At 39.9% G+C, this 15,536-nt stretch overlaps 1 protein-coding gene across 1 annotated transcript in view; it reads right to left on the bottom strand.

Moving 5' to 3' along the window:
- The window catches only part of PDLIM1 (PDZ and LIM domain 1), a gene marked incomplete in the record, with an annotated part of 32,716 nt that overhangs the window by 16,282 nt on the left and 898 nt on the right, over window positions 1-15,536 (bottom strand). The window contains 1 exon segment of the mRNA XM_072424763.1: window positions 3,722-3,873. Within this exon segment, the coding sequence (XP_072280864.1) occupies window positions 3,722-3,873 (152 nt within the window).

The raw sequence follows: 15,536 nt of genomic DNA on the forward strand, positions 1-15,536 counted from the left end.
ATACACACACCATTGCATTACATCCAACGTCTCATATTTTGGTGCGCTGTACTGGTGTCCGATTTCTCCTGGAAACAACAGGCATCTTCCCTGATCATTTCCAGTGATAGGAGAATGAATGAGCGCTGTACACTGCTGTTTTATGGAGGGGGAAAGACAAGCGAGTGGTGCCTCTTAGTAGGAAAATACCTCCTGCTTGGAGGTTCATTAATCCGCAGGGGTCGATTAATGAATGACATGGAGGGATCACTGTACACACTAAATTTTTTCCCCAGACAATCTCAGGTGACTATCATCTAGTGTGTGTGCATAATGCTGGACATGGACATTGAAAAACATCATCCAATACAGAGAATTGTTTTACAATGGGAAACATGCACAAGGAGAACACGGACATGACAAATGTCAGGATGTTATTGAATGTGGAATAAATTATAATGTGGAACTACGTAAATCCATCCTCAGCCAAGTAATAAACAGCCACTTCCCAAGATCTCATGAGAAAAAAAGTTTTTCTCTCCACCAAAGAAACAAGAACAAAAATCTGTCCATCTACTTAGTAATGGGTAATGAGCTTGGTGTTGGATTCCAGGAGACAGATTTGCCCGTGTATTAGACATACTGTAATCCCATACGGTTCAGAGTTACCAGATCACACGGCTTGCCAGTTTCTTTGGCAAACTCATAGCAATGTGTCAGTGAACATTTGGAGGGCGGTACAGTTGTTGGAGGTTGGGAAAAAGAAAGGCTCACAGTTTACGGCTGGCAAATGACTGAAAAGGCAGTTTCTGGGTGTTTTCTTGTATTAGGGCTTAGGGATACACTATGGAAACAACACTGAACAAAACTTTCTGCACATTTTCAATTCATTTGGCACCTACACAATTCAGTTTGCTGTGACCATTGTGGTTTTGGACCTCCTATTTCTTGTTTTTCTATGGCAATACCAGCAAGTAATACCATCAGGAAGCAAACCTACCAGTACCAATATAGCACAAAGAACATATAGTATAACTTCCACAGTGCCCAGGAGAAATACAGCTGTAGGCTATGACTGTGGCACATTTTCCAAGATACTTGGAAAGCCTGTTGGCAGAACACAAAAGCTCAAGCTATTTGAATATGTCAGATCAGTAATAAGAACTGGATTTACGAACATGCATTTAGTATTTTCTAAATAAATATGAAGGCTTTGGATATAAATCACTGAACTCCCAATATTAGGTTCTAATATTTAATAATTAGTTTACCAGTCATCTGCCCCATGGCAAATATTTCCTTTTTGCTCTTTTTTTAAACAGCACAGCACTGGGTATTACCGGCACTGAAGCAGCATGTTTTTTCTCCAGTAAATTGATAAAATGCAATGGATTGGTTAAATATTTCACAAGACAGCAATTCTATGCAGCAAAGTACAGTCCTTTTCATTACACAGCCATTAAACCTGTTTTTTTTCAGCCTGCCCAAGGATATACCTTTGTTACAGTCATAAACAAAATTCTATTGCTTCACCCTATTAGTGACAATCCCAGACAAACTCTGTATGGCTGGGATCAACGGGATAATAGAAACTGTTTATAAGTGTGTGTAATCATAGCAACAACTAGCAAAGCACTTTCTTGCAGACAAATACAAAACACCAAACTGAGCTCCATTCATGTGGTCTGATACAGCTGGGTGCTCCTGAATGATGGTTCATACAAGTGGGCTAATCTAAGGAAAATGTTGTGCACTCAGCATATTTTTACCATTAGTCATAGGCCACAAATACTGCAGAAGTCTTACAATTTATAAAGCATTTCACTACAAAAAGAAAACTTTGAACACAGTAATTTTTCCTATTTAGGTTTAGAAAGTCAATGCCCTGGGGATTTTACAGACAAGGAACCCTAAACTTTCCAATGCAGTATTTTCTCTTTATAACAGGGCTGGCTAAAACAGAAAGCATACAGAACATCTTCTTCACTGCACCATGCTTCCCCCATGCCACCCTGTGTGATGGTACAGCACCGTGCTCCCCCTGCCACCCTGTATGATGGTTCGGCATCATGTGTCTTCCTGCCACCCTGTATGATGGTACGGCACCGTGCGTCCCCCTGCCACCCTGTATGACAGTACAGCACCGTGCTCCCCCTGCATGATGGTTCGGCATCATGCGCCCCCCTGCCACCCTGTATGATGGTACAGCACTTTGTTTCCCCTGTCACCCTGTATGATAGTACGGCAACGTGCTCCCCCTGTCACCCTGTATGATGGTATGGCAACGTGCTCCCCCTGTCACCCTGTATGATGGTACGGCACCGTGCTCCCCCTCCCCTGTCACCCTGTATGATGGTACGGCAACGTGCTCCCCCTGTCACCCTGTATGATGGTATGGCAATGTGCTCCCCCTGCCACCCTGTATGGTGGTACGGCACCATGCTCTCCCTGCCACCCTGTATGATGGTATGGCACCGTGCTCCCCCTGCCACCCTGTTTGATGGTACGGCGCGGTGCTCCCCCTGCCACCCTGTATGATGGTACGGCGCCGTGCTCCCCCTGTCACCCTGTATTATGGTATGGCATCATGCATCCCCCTGCCACCCTGTATGATGGTACGGCACCGTGCTCCCCCTGTCACCCTGTATGATGGTACAGTACCGTGCTCCCCCTGCCACCCTGTGTGATGGTACGGCACTGTGCTCCCCCTGCCACTCTGTATGATGGTACGGCAACGTGCTCCCCCTGCCACTCTGTATGAAGGCATTCTGTGCCAGTATTTGCTTGGGAATTATTGCAAGGGCACTTTGACCACAGACTATTTAATTCATGGCTTACGACTCATGATTTAATCAGGTCAGGTATATGTCATTTAATGCCCAAATAAACCCAATGTTGAACAGGATAAACTCTAATTACAATCTGGTTGATAAGTTAAAGCAAACATAGCATTAGAAGCCAAGTGAATAAGTGCTTTCAGGAACACTTGGAGCCAGTTTAATAAGTGACAGTTCAAAGTAAAAATGATACCAATTAACTTGAATCTTCCTGCTGATAAATGCAAATCTTCCCACTGTTTAAACAATGGCTTACCTCCTAGCAACCAAATACTGATAGAGTTTCTACCTTGACCTGTTCATTTCCGCTCCTTGTACAACACATTCACTTGGCAGGCATACCAATATAAGGGAGCTTTTAAAAAAAATATTAACACAGGTTTAAAAAAACAAAACGGATAGCCCAGATATTTCAATGCTTTTCTAATCTATAAACTATTTTGTAATTGATAAATTATGATGATTTGCAGTCACAGTAGAATGAGCGCTATACACACAGCACAGTGCTAAACAAACTTGATGACGGCTGTACACACACACGCTAGCTTTTTTTCCCCAGGACAATTACGTTATTTCATCTAGGAGACTATTCTCCAGCATGCGTACATAGCTGAGTCATACGGAGCCATACAGCCTTTTACCTATTACTAATGGAAAGGATGATATAATCCCCACTTCTAGACAAACTATACAGCTGTATCCTCAGGCATCTTGCCCCTTTTAAGTTCTTTGTACTTCTCTGGTCCCATGCCTCTGAATACAGACGTGTAATGACCGTTCACGCCTCTACTTACACACAAGCAGGGAGGAGACCGCAGGAATGCACACACTTTCATGTTTTTACATGAGCTGTGGAATGAGAATGCAGACTGTATTATGTCATGTACCTGCTCAGAGAAAGTTACCTGTTAATGGTGAGAGTCAGATCATCTTCACAGGCCTTGATTTTGTTCTGTGCTTCTAAATGAGTCATTCCATCTGTGTTCTCTCCATCAATGGCGATAACTACATCTCCAGTGCACAGCTCAGCCAAAGCAGCCTTGCTACCAGGACTCACCTGTACAAAGGCAAGAAAGTCAATTTAAATTCATGTGATTGAAAGCATACAACCAGAGCTGTATATCCCACTGGGCACTTCTTGGCCAGTGTCTGACACTGGGTAGGGTTGGGGGTGAACCTAAAAGTTCAAGAAAAAGTTTTGATTTTACTTCCTTGTTTGTTTCCCTCTTTATTCCACCTATGGGCATTTGTGGCATCCAGATTTCCCACAATATTAGTCTTAGAACATGGGGACATTGGATTGTATTATCCTCTGAATGACAGTCCCTTGACTATGGATTCTCTAATGAGCTGCATACATGTTGGAGCTAAATAAATTCATGAAGATAATAATCCCAATAATAATAATAAATCATTTTTATTGAGCCTAAGGAAATATACCACACAGGAGTCTCTAATGCACTGGAGAATACATGGAAAATAGCACAGAATCCTAACTTCTTGTTCCAGGATTGTCAGCCCTATCTGAATCCTCCATTCTGGACTGTAGAATATTCCGCCTATGTTACAGAGAGGAGGTGGTATGCAGGAAGTATTTGAGTAGGGCTGACAATGGTGCCTGGGATTTCAGCGTAGCAGAGACGGTTGTCAGATCACTACAGGAAGCTAAGAGCTTTCCATAATTTCATGCAGCATTTAATATAGGGAAATGCAATGTATCTATTGCAGAAACGGAAAGGACATTATCATAGTAATATGTACAGCAAATCCAAAATGTGAATATACCAACAGCACCCACAATTGCTTTAAAATTATTTTGGATGTTCTGATGTACTGGTAAAATACATTCTGCATGTTTATCTAAGTTTTCGTTCAATACCAACACGGAGTTTTTTGTGCAAATGCAAAATAAGCAAAAATAGCCATTTACTAAATATTTTTTTTAGCAGTGACATAGGGGGCATTCTCATGAACTTGGTATGTGTCTTTTTATGGTTACATATGATGTACAGAACAGAGATTACAATCACATGCTGCCTGTCTCACAGAGGATATTGCTTCACCCCCTACACTTTCTGACTTCATAACTGAGTTGTACCACATGCAGTACAAGAGATGAATTTAGTTGTACTTTACTGTAGAATAAATATTGGATCTTCTATACTCTACTAAAACACGTGATACCTGAAGGTATACTAACAACAAAACCTTCATTTTCACCAGCAAAAGAGATTAAAGAGTCTGGATAGGGCTGGGAGTGATTGTGGTGATGCAGATTTGCAGCACTTGACTGACCAGTGGATGACTTACGTACACACGGCAAATTTTTCTCGCCCGATAATCGGTATCGGCCAATTATCGGGTGAAAATCTGCCGTGTGTACGTAAGTCATCCACTGGTCAGTCAAGTGCTGCAAATCTGCATCACCGTCCTGGCTGATCCATGGACGATGGACGACGACCGATCGTAATGAAAGGGAAGGGGAGAGCGCGCAGCAGGGTGCCGCTCCGTCGCTCTCCCCCTCCCCTCTCCATAGAGCATGAACGGTGCTGTATGTGTTGGAAAGGATCGTGAAAGATCCTTTCCAACGAGAAAAATTGCAGGTGTGTACGCAGCTTTAGAATATACTTTAATAATAATTTAGGAGTTGAGGAAAATGGATCCAAAATGGATTTCCCCCTTATTCTTAGTGGTAAGTATTGCTGGCCAACCCTTTAGAGAATCAATCATAAAAAAGGTGTACTTAGAATCCAAGGGGTTAAGATTCAAGAAAGGGAATAAAAACAAATTTATTGAGACATAAAAAAAAATAATAGAAATGATTGGTTCCACTGTCACTCACAGAAGTTGTTGTTCTCTTATTTAACAGATATGTTGTTTTAGGGTATATAGAAATAAGTCTCGGTATCTGACGCGTTTCGCTGATTGGCTTCTTCAGAGAAGGACAAAATATGTATCAATAAATGTTTGAGATATGTTCATAAAATATGTGACCACAGAACTTGGAAAGGATTTCAGGCGTGAATTCTGATATTTCTGATGATCAAGATTAGATGAAAAAATGATATTCTAAAAAATCCAATGGCAGGGTTGAAAGGAAATAGTTAAATCAGCAGCTCGGTGAACGCATACCAGCAGCAATCCTTGGATGGCCCAAAAAATCCTCGTTTTGAACCCTATCATTAAAGAAGTACATCTTTTTTTACTGGAGATTTACAGTCTGGAATAACAAATTAAATCCTGTCTCCCAACTCCCTATTCCCCATATAGTTATCCTATCATTCCTTGTTCCAAAATGATGTCATGTGTGTAAAAAAAGCACAATTGCCCCATATTTCATAGTAACATAGTGCTGGGAGCTGCCAATTTGCATGGCGAGGTCATATCCTGTTCAGAGGGAGATCTGGCAGGCACTGGGTTCACAAGAAACCGAAACCCAGTAAGTTTAACTATTTGGGGGCTTCATTTTAAATTGTGGCCCGAGATCTTTGTGCTTGGGTTTGTGGATATTGAACATCAATTTTGATGGTTATGAAGGATTACTTCTCTTCCTGATGAGATTTTTAGATTATAAAGCAAAACAAGGTGATGGAATGCCCAGGCATGCCACATTTTTGTTTCTTTAAAATATCTCAGGATATTTCAGGACAATGTGTTATGAGCTGTACATACAGTACATTAGACAACAGAACACTTTGTACTTGTATTTTAGGTGGATGACAGAAGGAACAAAGATATTTACCTTGACTGATTAATGTGATACATGAGACCGCTGCTTGAAAAGAGAACCTTGGTGGTTTTTATAGAGAAGGAAAAGTTTATATCAAGATTGTATTCACTCATTATGTAACACAATTTGCTGACATTGTAATACTGAGGTTACAAGAGACTCGGTATTTATTTTCCTAACAAACGACAAACATTGCACTGTGCTGTCGGCTTTATACAAATACAACCTGCATTACAAACATGTAGTGAAGACTTTCTCACCACTGGAGGTGAAACTTGGAATTGTGGATTGTCTACAAAGATAGAACTGTGCCGTTTGCTACTACTTTTAAGTACACAGAAAGAAGCCCATAGACCCGAGTGACCTGGCCACTCTCAGCTATCCTAGTATCAGTCAAACATATGTTGCGGTGGAGGGGGAAGGCAGAGAAGTAGCCAGATGCTGTCAGTGCAACTATTGCAGGGGAAACAATAGTAATCAGGTTTCTATAACTAGCCTAAGGTTGGGTTTACACAAACCTTTTCCCCAACATTTGAACCTGAGGCTTTAAAAGCCTGAGGTTAAAATTCAGGCGTTTAAAGCTTGCCTTTAAACCACTGGAAAACGTCTATGCCGCGTTTTACCGTAATTATGTTTTCAAGCATTTATAAACGTGGGAAAACGCTCATTGAAATCAATGGACGCGTTTACCTGCATTAACCCTGCATTTTAATTTTTAAAAAGTTGCAAGGAGCGTTGTCTATACCGCTCAAAAACGTGCCTCAAGGAAACGCCTTGGTGTAGATTATCCCATTGGAATGCAAAGGAATTTCAAACATGGGATTTTAAAGCCTCAGGATAAATGCTGGGGAAACAGTCCGCGTAGACCCGGCCTAAAAAAGGTTCCCAATAGGAGTCTCCCTAAATAGCTGGATTAGTAATTTATATACTATCATATTAAGTTAACAAGGACAATGTATGATTGCCGCAGGTATGTCCTGTACTTGCTTAAAATGTTGTTACCCTAAAAATTAATATTAATAATAAACAGGATTTATATAGCGCCAAAAAGTTGTGCAGCGCTGTACATTAGATAGGGGTTGCAAATGACAGACTGATACAGACAGTGACACAGGACGAGAGAACCCTGCCCCAAAGAGTTTAAAATCTAGGAGAATAAAATCCAATGCACCTACTACATCTAATAACCGATAAGCTGAAATACATTATTGTTTTGGGTTACTGTAAAGAAAAGGTCAAAGATAATCTAAAAATGCAAACATCCATAACCACAAATCAAAATCCAATATTTGAACTATGTACAGCCAAAGAAATACTAAATGGTTTCTGAGCTTTGTATAACATTGCATTTATCATCTTTTTATTGATCAATCATGTAAATGAGTTTAAAGACACTTGTTAACATTAGGACTACAATATAATATGCCATAAAAATAAAGCCCACTTAAAATGTTTCCTGCAAAAAATCTAAACCTTAAATTTTACTTTTTTGCCTTTGGATACATCAGTAAGTCAGACAGAATCCCTATTAGAATTTTATTGGTGTTGGTAACCCCACTGGGTAGATTTGTTAGTCCTGTGACAGAAAGTAATAGAAATTTCAAAATCATATAGAACACGCAACCAAAGTTCTGGTCAGGACTACCGCTTTGGTGACAACTTTTACTTTCTGCTGTACACAAACATAAAATAGGAACACAGGAATAAATTCTAACCCCATCCCATTCAAAACGTACAACAAAGAAATTAGATAAAGATACAATAAAAATAGTCTTTATTTGAATTAGAAAAACTATTAAGTCATGGGATCATTTTGTTCATTGCTGCCTTCCTATTCCTGTGGAATAACAATATTCAGCTACTGGATGCTGTAATACCACAAGAAAATAAAAGCCGACATATGATATTTTAAAAAGTCTAACCCCTGCTGTATGTAGAACAGCAATAATATTTACATTGTTGCCATGTGAATCCATCTAGAAGAATTAGGAAACATATGGCCAAACATTTCAATGCAGGAATGAAGCATTCCACAGACCAGACTGATCTTATCTGTCAGCTTCTCCTTATCTGTGCCACAAATAACTTTTCCACAATCACATTCCCCAGGCTAATCAGACAAGTCTCCAGACCACATAAAGGTTGATGAGAATAAACAAAGATAATGGTCAGTTTGCACTGATTAAAGCCTAATCTCAGGCACAAATCATTTCCTTTAAATATATTTTTCAAAAGACACAAAGGATATGAATCCATATTGATTTGTGATTTTCTACTACTATTTAATAGAGCCGGCCCATGTTGGCGCAAAGCTAGTGATACAGATGGCTGCTCTCTCACAGAAGTTTGGGTCTGATACGACCCTATCTTTGCAGGTTGTTCTAGTTCAGGGCAGGAAGTGTTCCCATTGACTGCAAGTTGTTAGGGAGCGTTTTCTGATGAATTAGAATGTTGGACGTCCTGGTCTAACATGGTGGTATGTGCATTGGCTGATGGGTTACCTGGTCATGCACCATCACCCAGAAGCCAGGTCAAAATGCCAGCTAAAAATGTCCTAAAGCAGAAGTAAACCTACACATCAAACTTGTGAGAATGCAATGTCTCTTCTGCAATAAAACAAACAGACTCACCTCAATACTCCTTGGCTGGTGGAGACTTTTGAACCTGGTTCTCTTCCAAATTCAGGATCCTTGGCTGGAGTGAAGTAAGGCAGCATGTACACATTTATTTATTGTCACTGGAAAGGATCTTTTGTGATTGTTTGAAGCATCAACAGATGAATGAATGAGTGCTGTACACACTATGGAGAGGCGTGGGGGGAAGAATGAGCAAGCGGCACCCTGCTGTTCCCTTCTCTATTAACTTGTATTGTGTTTTTTTCATGGATCCATCAGAACAGATCCATGAACCCGTACACACAGCAGATTCCATCTAAGATGAGCCTGACCTTTCGGGTGGGGCAAAAATCATCTGATGAGTGTACATAGCCTAATTCCCAACAATGTGCATGGAAGTTCATTCATTTGCCCCAGCCAGCCAGGCACATAGGTTTGTCTTATTGCAGGAGAGAGATATCCTGTCCTTTCTGCAATAAACCTGCCTGCTCACAATATCTTTATTTTTAGGTTTAGTTAAACATTGTCTACTGATCAGATGATTGTTCCAGCTAGATAAACCAGACATGGATAATTCGTTGGAAAAATAAACTTCTGGAGGTATCCTCATGGATCTGCTTATAGACACAAAAGGTATTGCTATGTCTGGCTGAAATTATCCGCCATCCATACTGTAATTAAACAATAAGTAATTGTAAGCAGCCAGCCCACTAGTGAGGTCAGATGAATGCCAATGGGAAGAATTAGTGGATCCGGCAGATGGCAGAGATTGCAGTTTACATAAAACAGAACTCCGAGTACAATAAAAATACTGCATAGTTTGCAAGTTAAACTTAAACAGCTTTAGACAGTCCAACCCATATCAAATGCTATTGTTACATTTCCTGTTTGTCACAGGGTGCTGAATATCGTCACTTTTACTGTTTACACATTGAATCAATATGTACTGCTGACCTGATAAAAGAAAATGTCTGGCAGAGCCATGACACAATCTTGTGTAAAGTGTATGTCAGGACAAATTAACATAAAATTGAAAACATGTGCAGTACATCTCTGCAATACATGCACATGTCCTCATGTTATATCCCTTGGATGACCCTACAAGTACAGAAAACAGTAATATACTTAGGTAATATAGAATTATTGGAGATGGATTGGTGGCAGCCCTGCCCAGTTAGCTAAGTTACCACTTTCAGATCTCAATAAGACAGTAGCAATTACTCTGTAGTCCCAAGAACTAATAAAGCTATTTACTCCCCTTGGAATAAGACCTATGCAAGAACAAAACCTGTCCTGGGAGTATGGAGGCTACCATACTGGTCTATGTGAGAAAATATCAGTCGTCTGGTTTTCATTCTAAACCTCTGCCTTTTTTTACTTAAACCGCGTACACACTTCCAATTAGAGTCGTTGGAAAGGATCTTTCACAATCCTTTCCAACGACTACTCACTGCACAATGCATGAACGAGTACTGTACATACAGCACCATTCCGCTCTATGGGGAGGGGAGGAAGAGAACGACAGAGCAGCACCCAGCTGCGTGCTCTCCCCCTTCCCTTGCATTACGATAGTTCGTCGTTCATCGTCCATGAATCCGCTGGGATGGTCTTTAGGACGATGAACGATGCGCGCTGTACACAATTCAGATTCTCGTCCGATATAGACCCTGCACTGATTATCGGGCGAGAACCATTGGAAGTGTGCTTTACTTTACACAAGTATGCATGTAAAATTAAAACCCTCGCTCTAGGGTCAGGGACTGCAAAAGCAGCGGAACCAGAAAATCAGAATCATAGCCAGGTAACCTAATTTAGGAAGCGATGGTCAAAGTGGAAACTTACCTTTCTCTCAGCATAAAGATATTCTAATAATGGTGATGTCTAGTTTAGCAAGGTTATTTATTTTTTAACCTAAACGTATTATTATACAGTATTTATATAACGACAACATATTACGCAGCGCTGTACATTAACTTAATCACAAACACTACAAGGTGTTAACCCAGGCTGATCTCTAAGATTCATTGCTCACAACTCATCACCTACACTACTGAAATGGTTTACTGTAGTTTTATAATCCTTCATTTGAACCCCTATGTACAGCACTGTGTAATATGTTGGCGCTATATAAATACTGTTTAATAATAATAATAACTCCCTGGAATAGCTGTTCTTCAAAAGCAATTAAATAATTGTAAAGTTAATAATAGTAAAGTAGAAAGACTGATGAGATATATGATCATTAATGCCATCTGCTGGTACCCTCAAAGGACCATCTTACAACCTTGTCTATGGATACCATCAAGGTATCATGGCAAATGTTTCTCAACCAAGGTTCCTCTAAAGGTTGCTGGGGGTTCATTGAGCAATTTATGACTTATGGCAATTTAGTGACACCAATGATCTTTTTGACTATCTGTAAGCGTTCCTCAAGATCTAGAAAGTATTTCAAGAATTCCCCCAGGATAAAAAGGTTGAGAAAGGCTGTTCTAAAATATTAGGAGATAAGGCATGACCCTTCCACCCCACTGTTACATTATATCCTTCAAGTGTAACAAAGAGACATTGACTAGGTAGGTTGGGATATCTCAGTAACCACAAACACCATCTGTGAAATAACAGAAAAGACGTTTCAATGATTTACAAACATGGACTGCCACATCATGGAACACAAGACACTGATGTCTGTGCTATACAGCCAGAAGCAATGCTGGTTATAAGTACAGAGACTTGTTTACAAGTATGATCTGACAGCCAGATGTTACTTCTCATAGCGAATATACAAAACATCATTGTGCAATACTCACAATAAAACACATTGCCGCAATCAGAGTTTTTACAGAAACTGCAAGAGACTCCATACTAAACAGGAACCATTTGTGTATTTTACAAAGCAGAATAGAAGATATGTTTGCATTAACAAAACAACAAACATTTATTCATATTATTCTAGGAACACACAAGTGATCACCACTCTTGCCTTGCAGCCTCATAGTTGTCTGCATGGAGTGTGTATATTCTCTCTGTGTTGGCATATATCTTTTCTGTCTCGTATTTTCTTGCAGAAATTAGGAAAAATATTTATAATTTACCTGGCTTCATTTTAATTGTTGCTAGATTACTATGGGCATTAGATAACAAGCTCCATTCAACAGGCAGATACTGATGTGAATAGATCTATACGCTCTATAAAGCCTTGTATAATATATTAGTGATATCAAAATACTGAAAACAACACAATACTGAATACTGAAAGCAACACAACAATGCATGTAAGCTTTCATCCTTCTAATGCAGACAGATTGTCATTTTAGAGTAATTATCAATACCTCCATTATAGACAATAAACCAAATAGCAAACCAATTGGTGAAAGATAAGACAGTACTCCTATCATTTTCTACATTTTTGGAAACGGAATACAACATGTCCTGTAATCTTCCCAGTCTTTTTAGCCAGTTTAAAAAAAATTCTGGGGAAAATACTGATGTCGATACAATTTGTAGATGCCAGGTTAGGTGTCTGAAGTTATATGCAAATGTTGACTTCTAAAAAGGAGTTTGGCCCATTTCCTAAGCCTGCCTGATAATATCTGCTTTTTAGAGTGATAGACAACCTTACTGACCAATAGAGGAAGGGGTTAGGGTGCGTTGGGGGGGGGGGGTCAAAGCTTCACTTTTAAAGGAAAGGGATTTGGTTATATAGAATTAGGAATATTTTTTGAGGTTTAAGTATGAAGTTGAACTATCCCCGCTTTCAACAGGTCTAATGTAATATACATAGGGCAAAATATGATAGGATACATCTGCTGCGAGGTTAGGATAGCTGGAGAGGCTTTCTAAAGAAATTAGTCATACTTTAGCAGATGTCATCAACCAACTCAAAGTTTTATGGCGTGTATGTGCTCAACAGAAGGATATAAAAGGTGAACATCAATTTCAACTGTTCAAAGTAACATTACAATTACATTGCATAACATTCTGAACTAGGCGATGGTTACAAGTCTATAGGAACAGGAATATACCTGTCCAATGATTGCTCTTAGGTTGATCATTGTACAGGCAGATCATAAAACCTGTCCAATTCATGATTAATCACTTCCAAAGAAAGCAGCATTTTCAGTGACTACCTACTTCACCCCCATTCTCCGCACTCCTTTGACCCATGACAAGCTTTTGGGAACTTACAGAACCCAAGGGTTGTTAAATCACATATACATGATCAATGCTCAGGTCAAAGGTCTACATACACTTCTCATTTACAATAGCAGTGCACAGCTGTGTTTGTGGAGTCAACTAAAATAAGTGTAAGGTTAATGGTGCCATTCAGATTCTTCTCCCCAGGGAATGTACTGTAACGGTATACAAAAGACATGTAGGTCCATTCCTTGTCAGATTATTTGGCAGAGAATTGATGTTACCTGCTAACAATTGGTATAAATGTATGAGTTCATACATTATGACAACTATGTGTCACCACATTCCGTCATTGTTCTTATCGCATTGAGGCCTTTGTATTTACATAAGGCGGGAGGTGAACCCAGATTGAATCTGACCTATGCACTGCACTTCAGAAAGTAAATCTAATCATTGGACCCCAGGATCATTCAGCTGCAGGCTTTGCACACTTTCTATAACTTGTTGGCTGTATTGAGCACTTGGTAAGCTGTGTCAAACTTCACGGCTGTGATTATGGCTTTTGTAAAAGGGATGAGCTCATACTGGATGGTGGCCAAACCAAAAGCACAATCACCTTTCCTAAAACAGAGATTTCCCCCAGCAGACACACACCAGCCATCTCCAGGGTTGTGTTATATATAAAGGAAGAGTGTCATGTGAACACAAAACTAGCCACAGGTCACACAAAGCCAACAGCTAGTATATAGTTATATTAAAACATTTAAAATACACTGCCCAGCACATAACATCTTTTACTGGTGAATTTCTCTAACTCACCTCCACACAAAGACAGGAGAGGTAAGTAACACGACACTGATTTTATGTGCTTCACATGGGGACAATGGCAGCAAGGATTAAGTGGCCCATTGGCATGAAATCAGGGACCACTTCACTGTTTTCAGCTGCATTCTAAATGGCAGCCTAACCAGCCAAGCCAACATGCGGGTGGTGCAGTATGTTGCCAGAAATGCTTCATGCACCTTTTTTGGTGTGTTAGACAGCTCTTCAGATGAATGGGCTGCCTTTACATAACACATATGACCTAAAACGGAGCAATGCTGTGAATTGACAGGCAAGTGCAGTATGCTTTTGAAATGAGTTTGAGATGCTTTTGAGATCATTGAGAATTTATTGCAGGTGTAATTGACCTTCACTAACCTGCTTCTGCATTACCATGTCTCATATGGGGATAGAAGTAGTTTTAAAGGAAACAAAGGAGAAGTTTGTTCATAAATGCTAACTCACATTTCTGCACTGGCATCAACCAATCAATAAAATAGCTGGGTACAATGTGTGTGCCATGGTCATCAGCCGCTGGATAGGGTGGGTACTATAGATCCTATGATAAATGACTGGGTCTGCCTCCCTTACACATGAATTACCTATCCTTTAATATTAAGGATAGGAAACGTTCATATATCTTTTAACATATCATCTACACCCCCCTTTCCCCACGTCATAATAACTCGGAGTATAAATCTATCATAAAAAATGGATTTTACCAAATTGGTCACAACTGTGGGATTATACTTAAAATGAAAACATGTGTGTACACTTTGAACCCATTGTGCATATTTACAGCCAAAAAAAAAACTTCCAGCAGTCAGATCTTCCAGTTGTGTCTGTGGTTGGCCAAAGTTTAAAAAACAGATTTAAAAAACAAAAACTGAACTAAAGGTACATACATACATATTATTAAACAGGATTTATATAGTGCCAACATATTACGCAGAGCTGCACATTAGATTATTGGAAAAGATCGCTAGTTAGATGAACACTGATCAGGCATGAGCACTGTACAGATGCTGACGTTCAACCTATGGAAGATGATCAGACCTTCCATAAGAAACAGAAGTGGTTGTTAACGGTTGGCCGATCAGCAGAATCAATTGCCATTATTGTCTTGGCATGAAAAAAAAATCTATCACCTGTACCCAAGTCTGTAGTAAACAAGAGAGCAGCATCTGGCCTGCAAGGCATGCTGATATTTGTAGTTCCCTCAAGCAATAATGCAAGCTAAGCATGACTGTACTAGGGCATATAATTTGCCTTTAGGCAAAGCAGAATGAGTATCACATAGAACTCAGGAAGCCGGCTGGTACTCCACCCTCCCAGTCATTTCATACATAGATCAAATATGAAAGGGTCAGAAGTGCAGTGTAAAGGAGCTGAGCACACAATGCATAGAGCTCTCTATGA

The sequence above is a fragment of the Pyxicephalus adspersus genome, chromosome 10, assembly GCF_032062135.1.
Source record: "Pyxicephalus adspersus chromosome 10, UCB_Pads_2.0, whole genome shotgun sequence".
Lineage (NCBI taxonomy): Eukaryota > Metazoa > Chordata > Amphibia > Anura > Pyxicephalidae > Pyxicephalus > Pyxicephalus adspersus.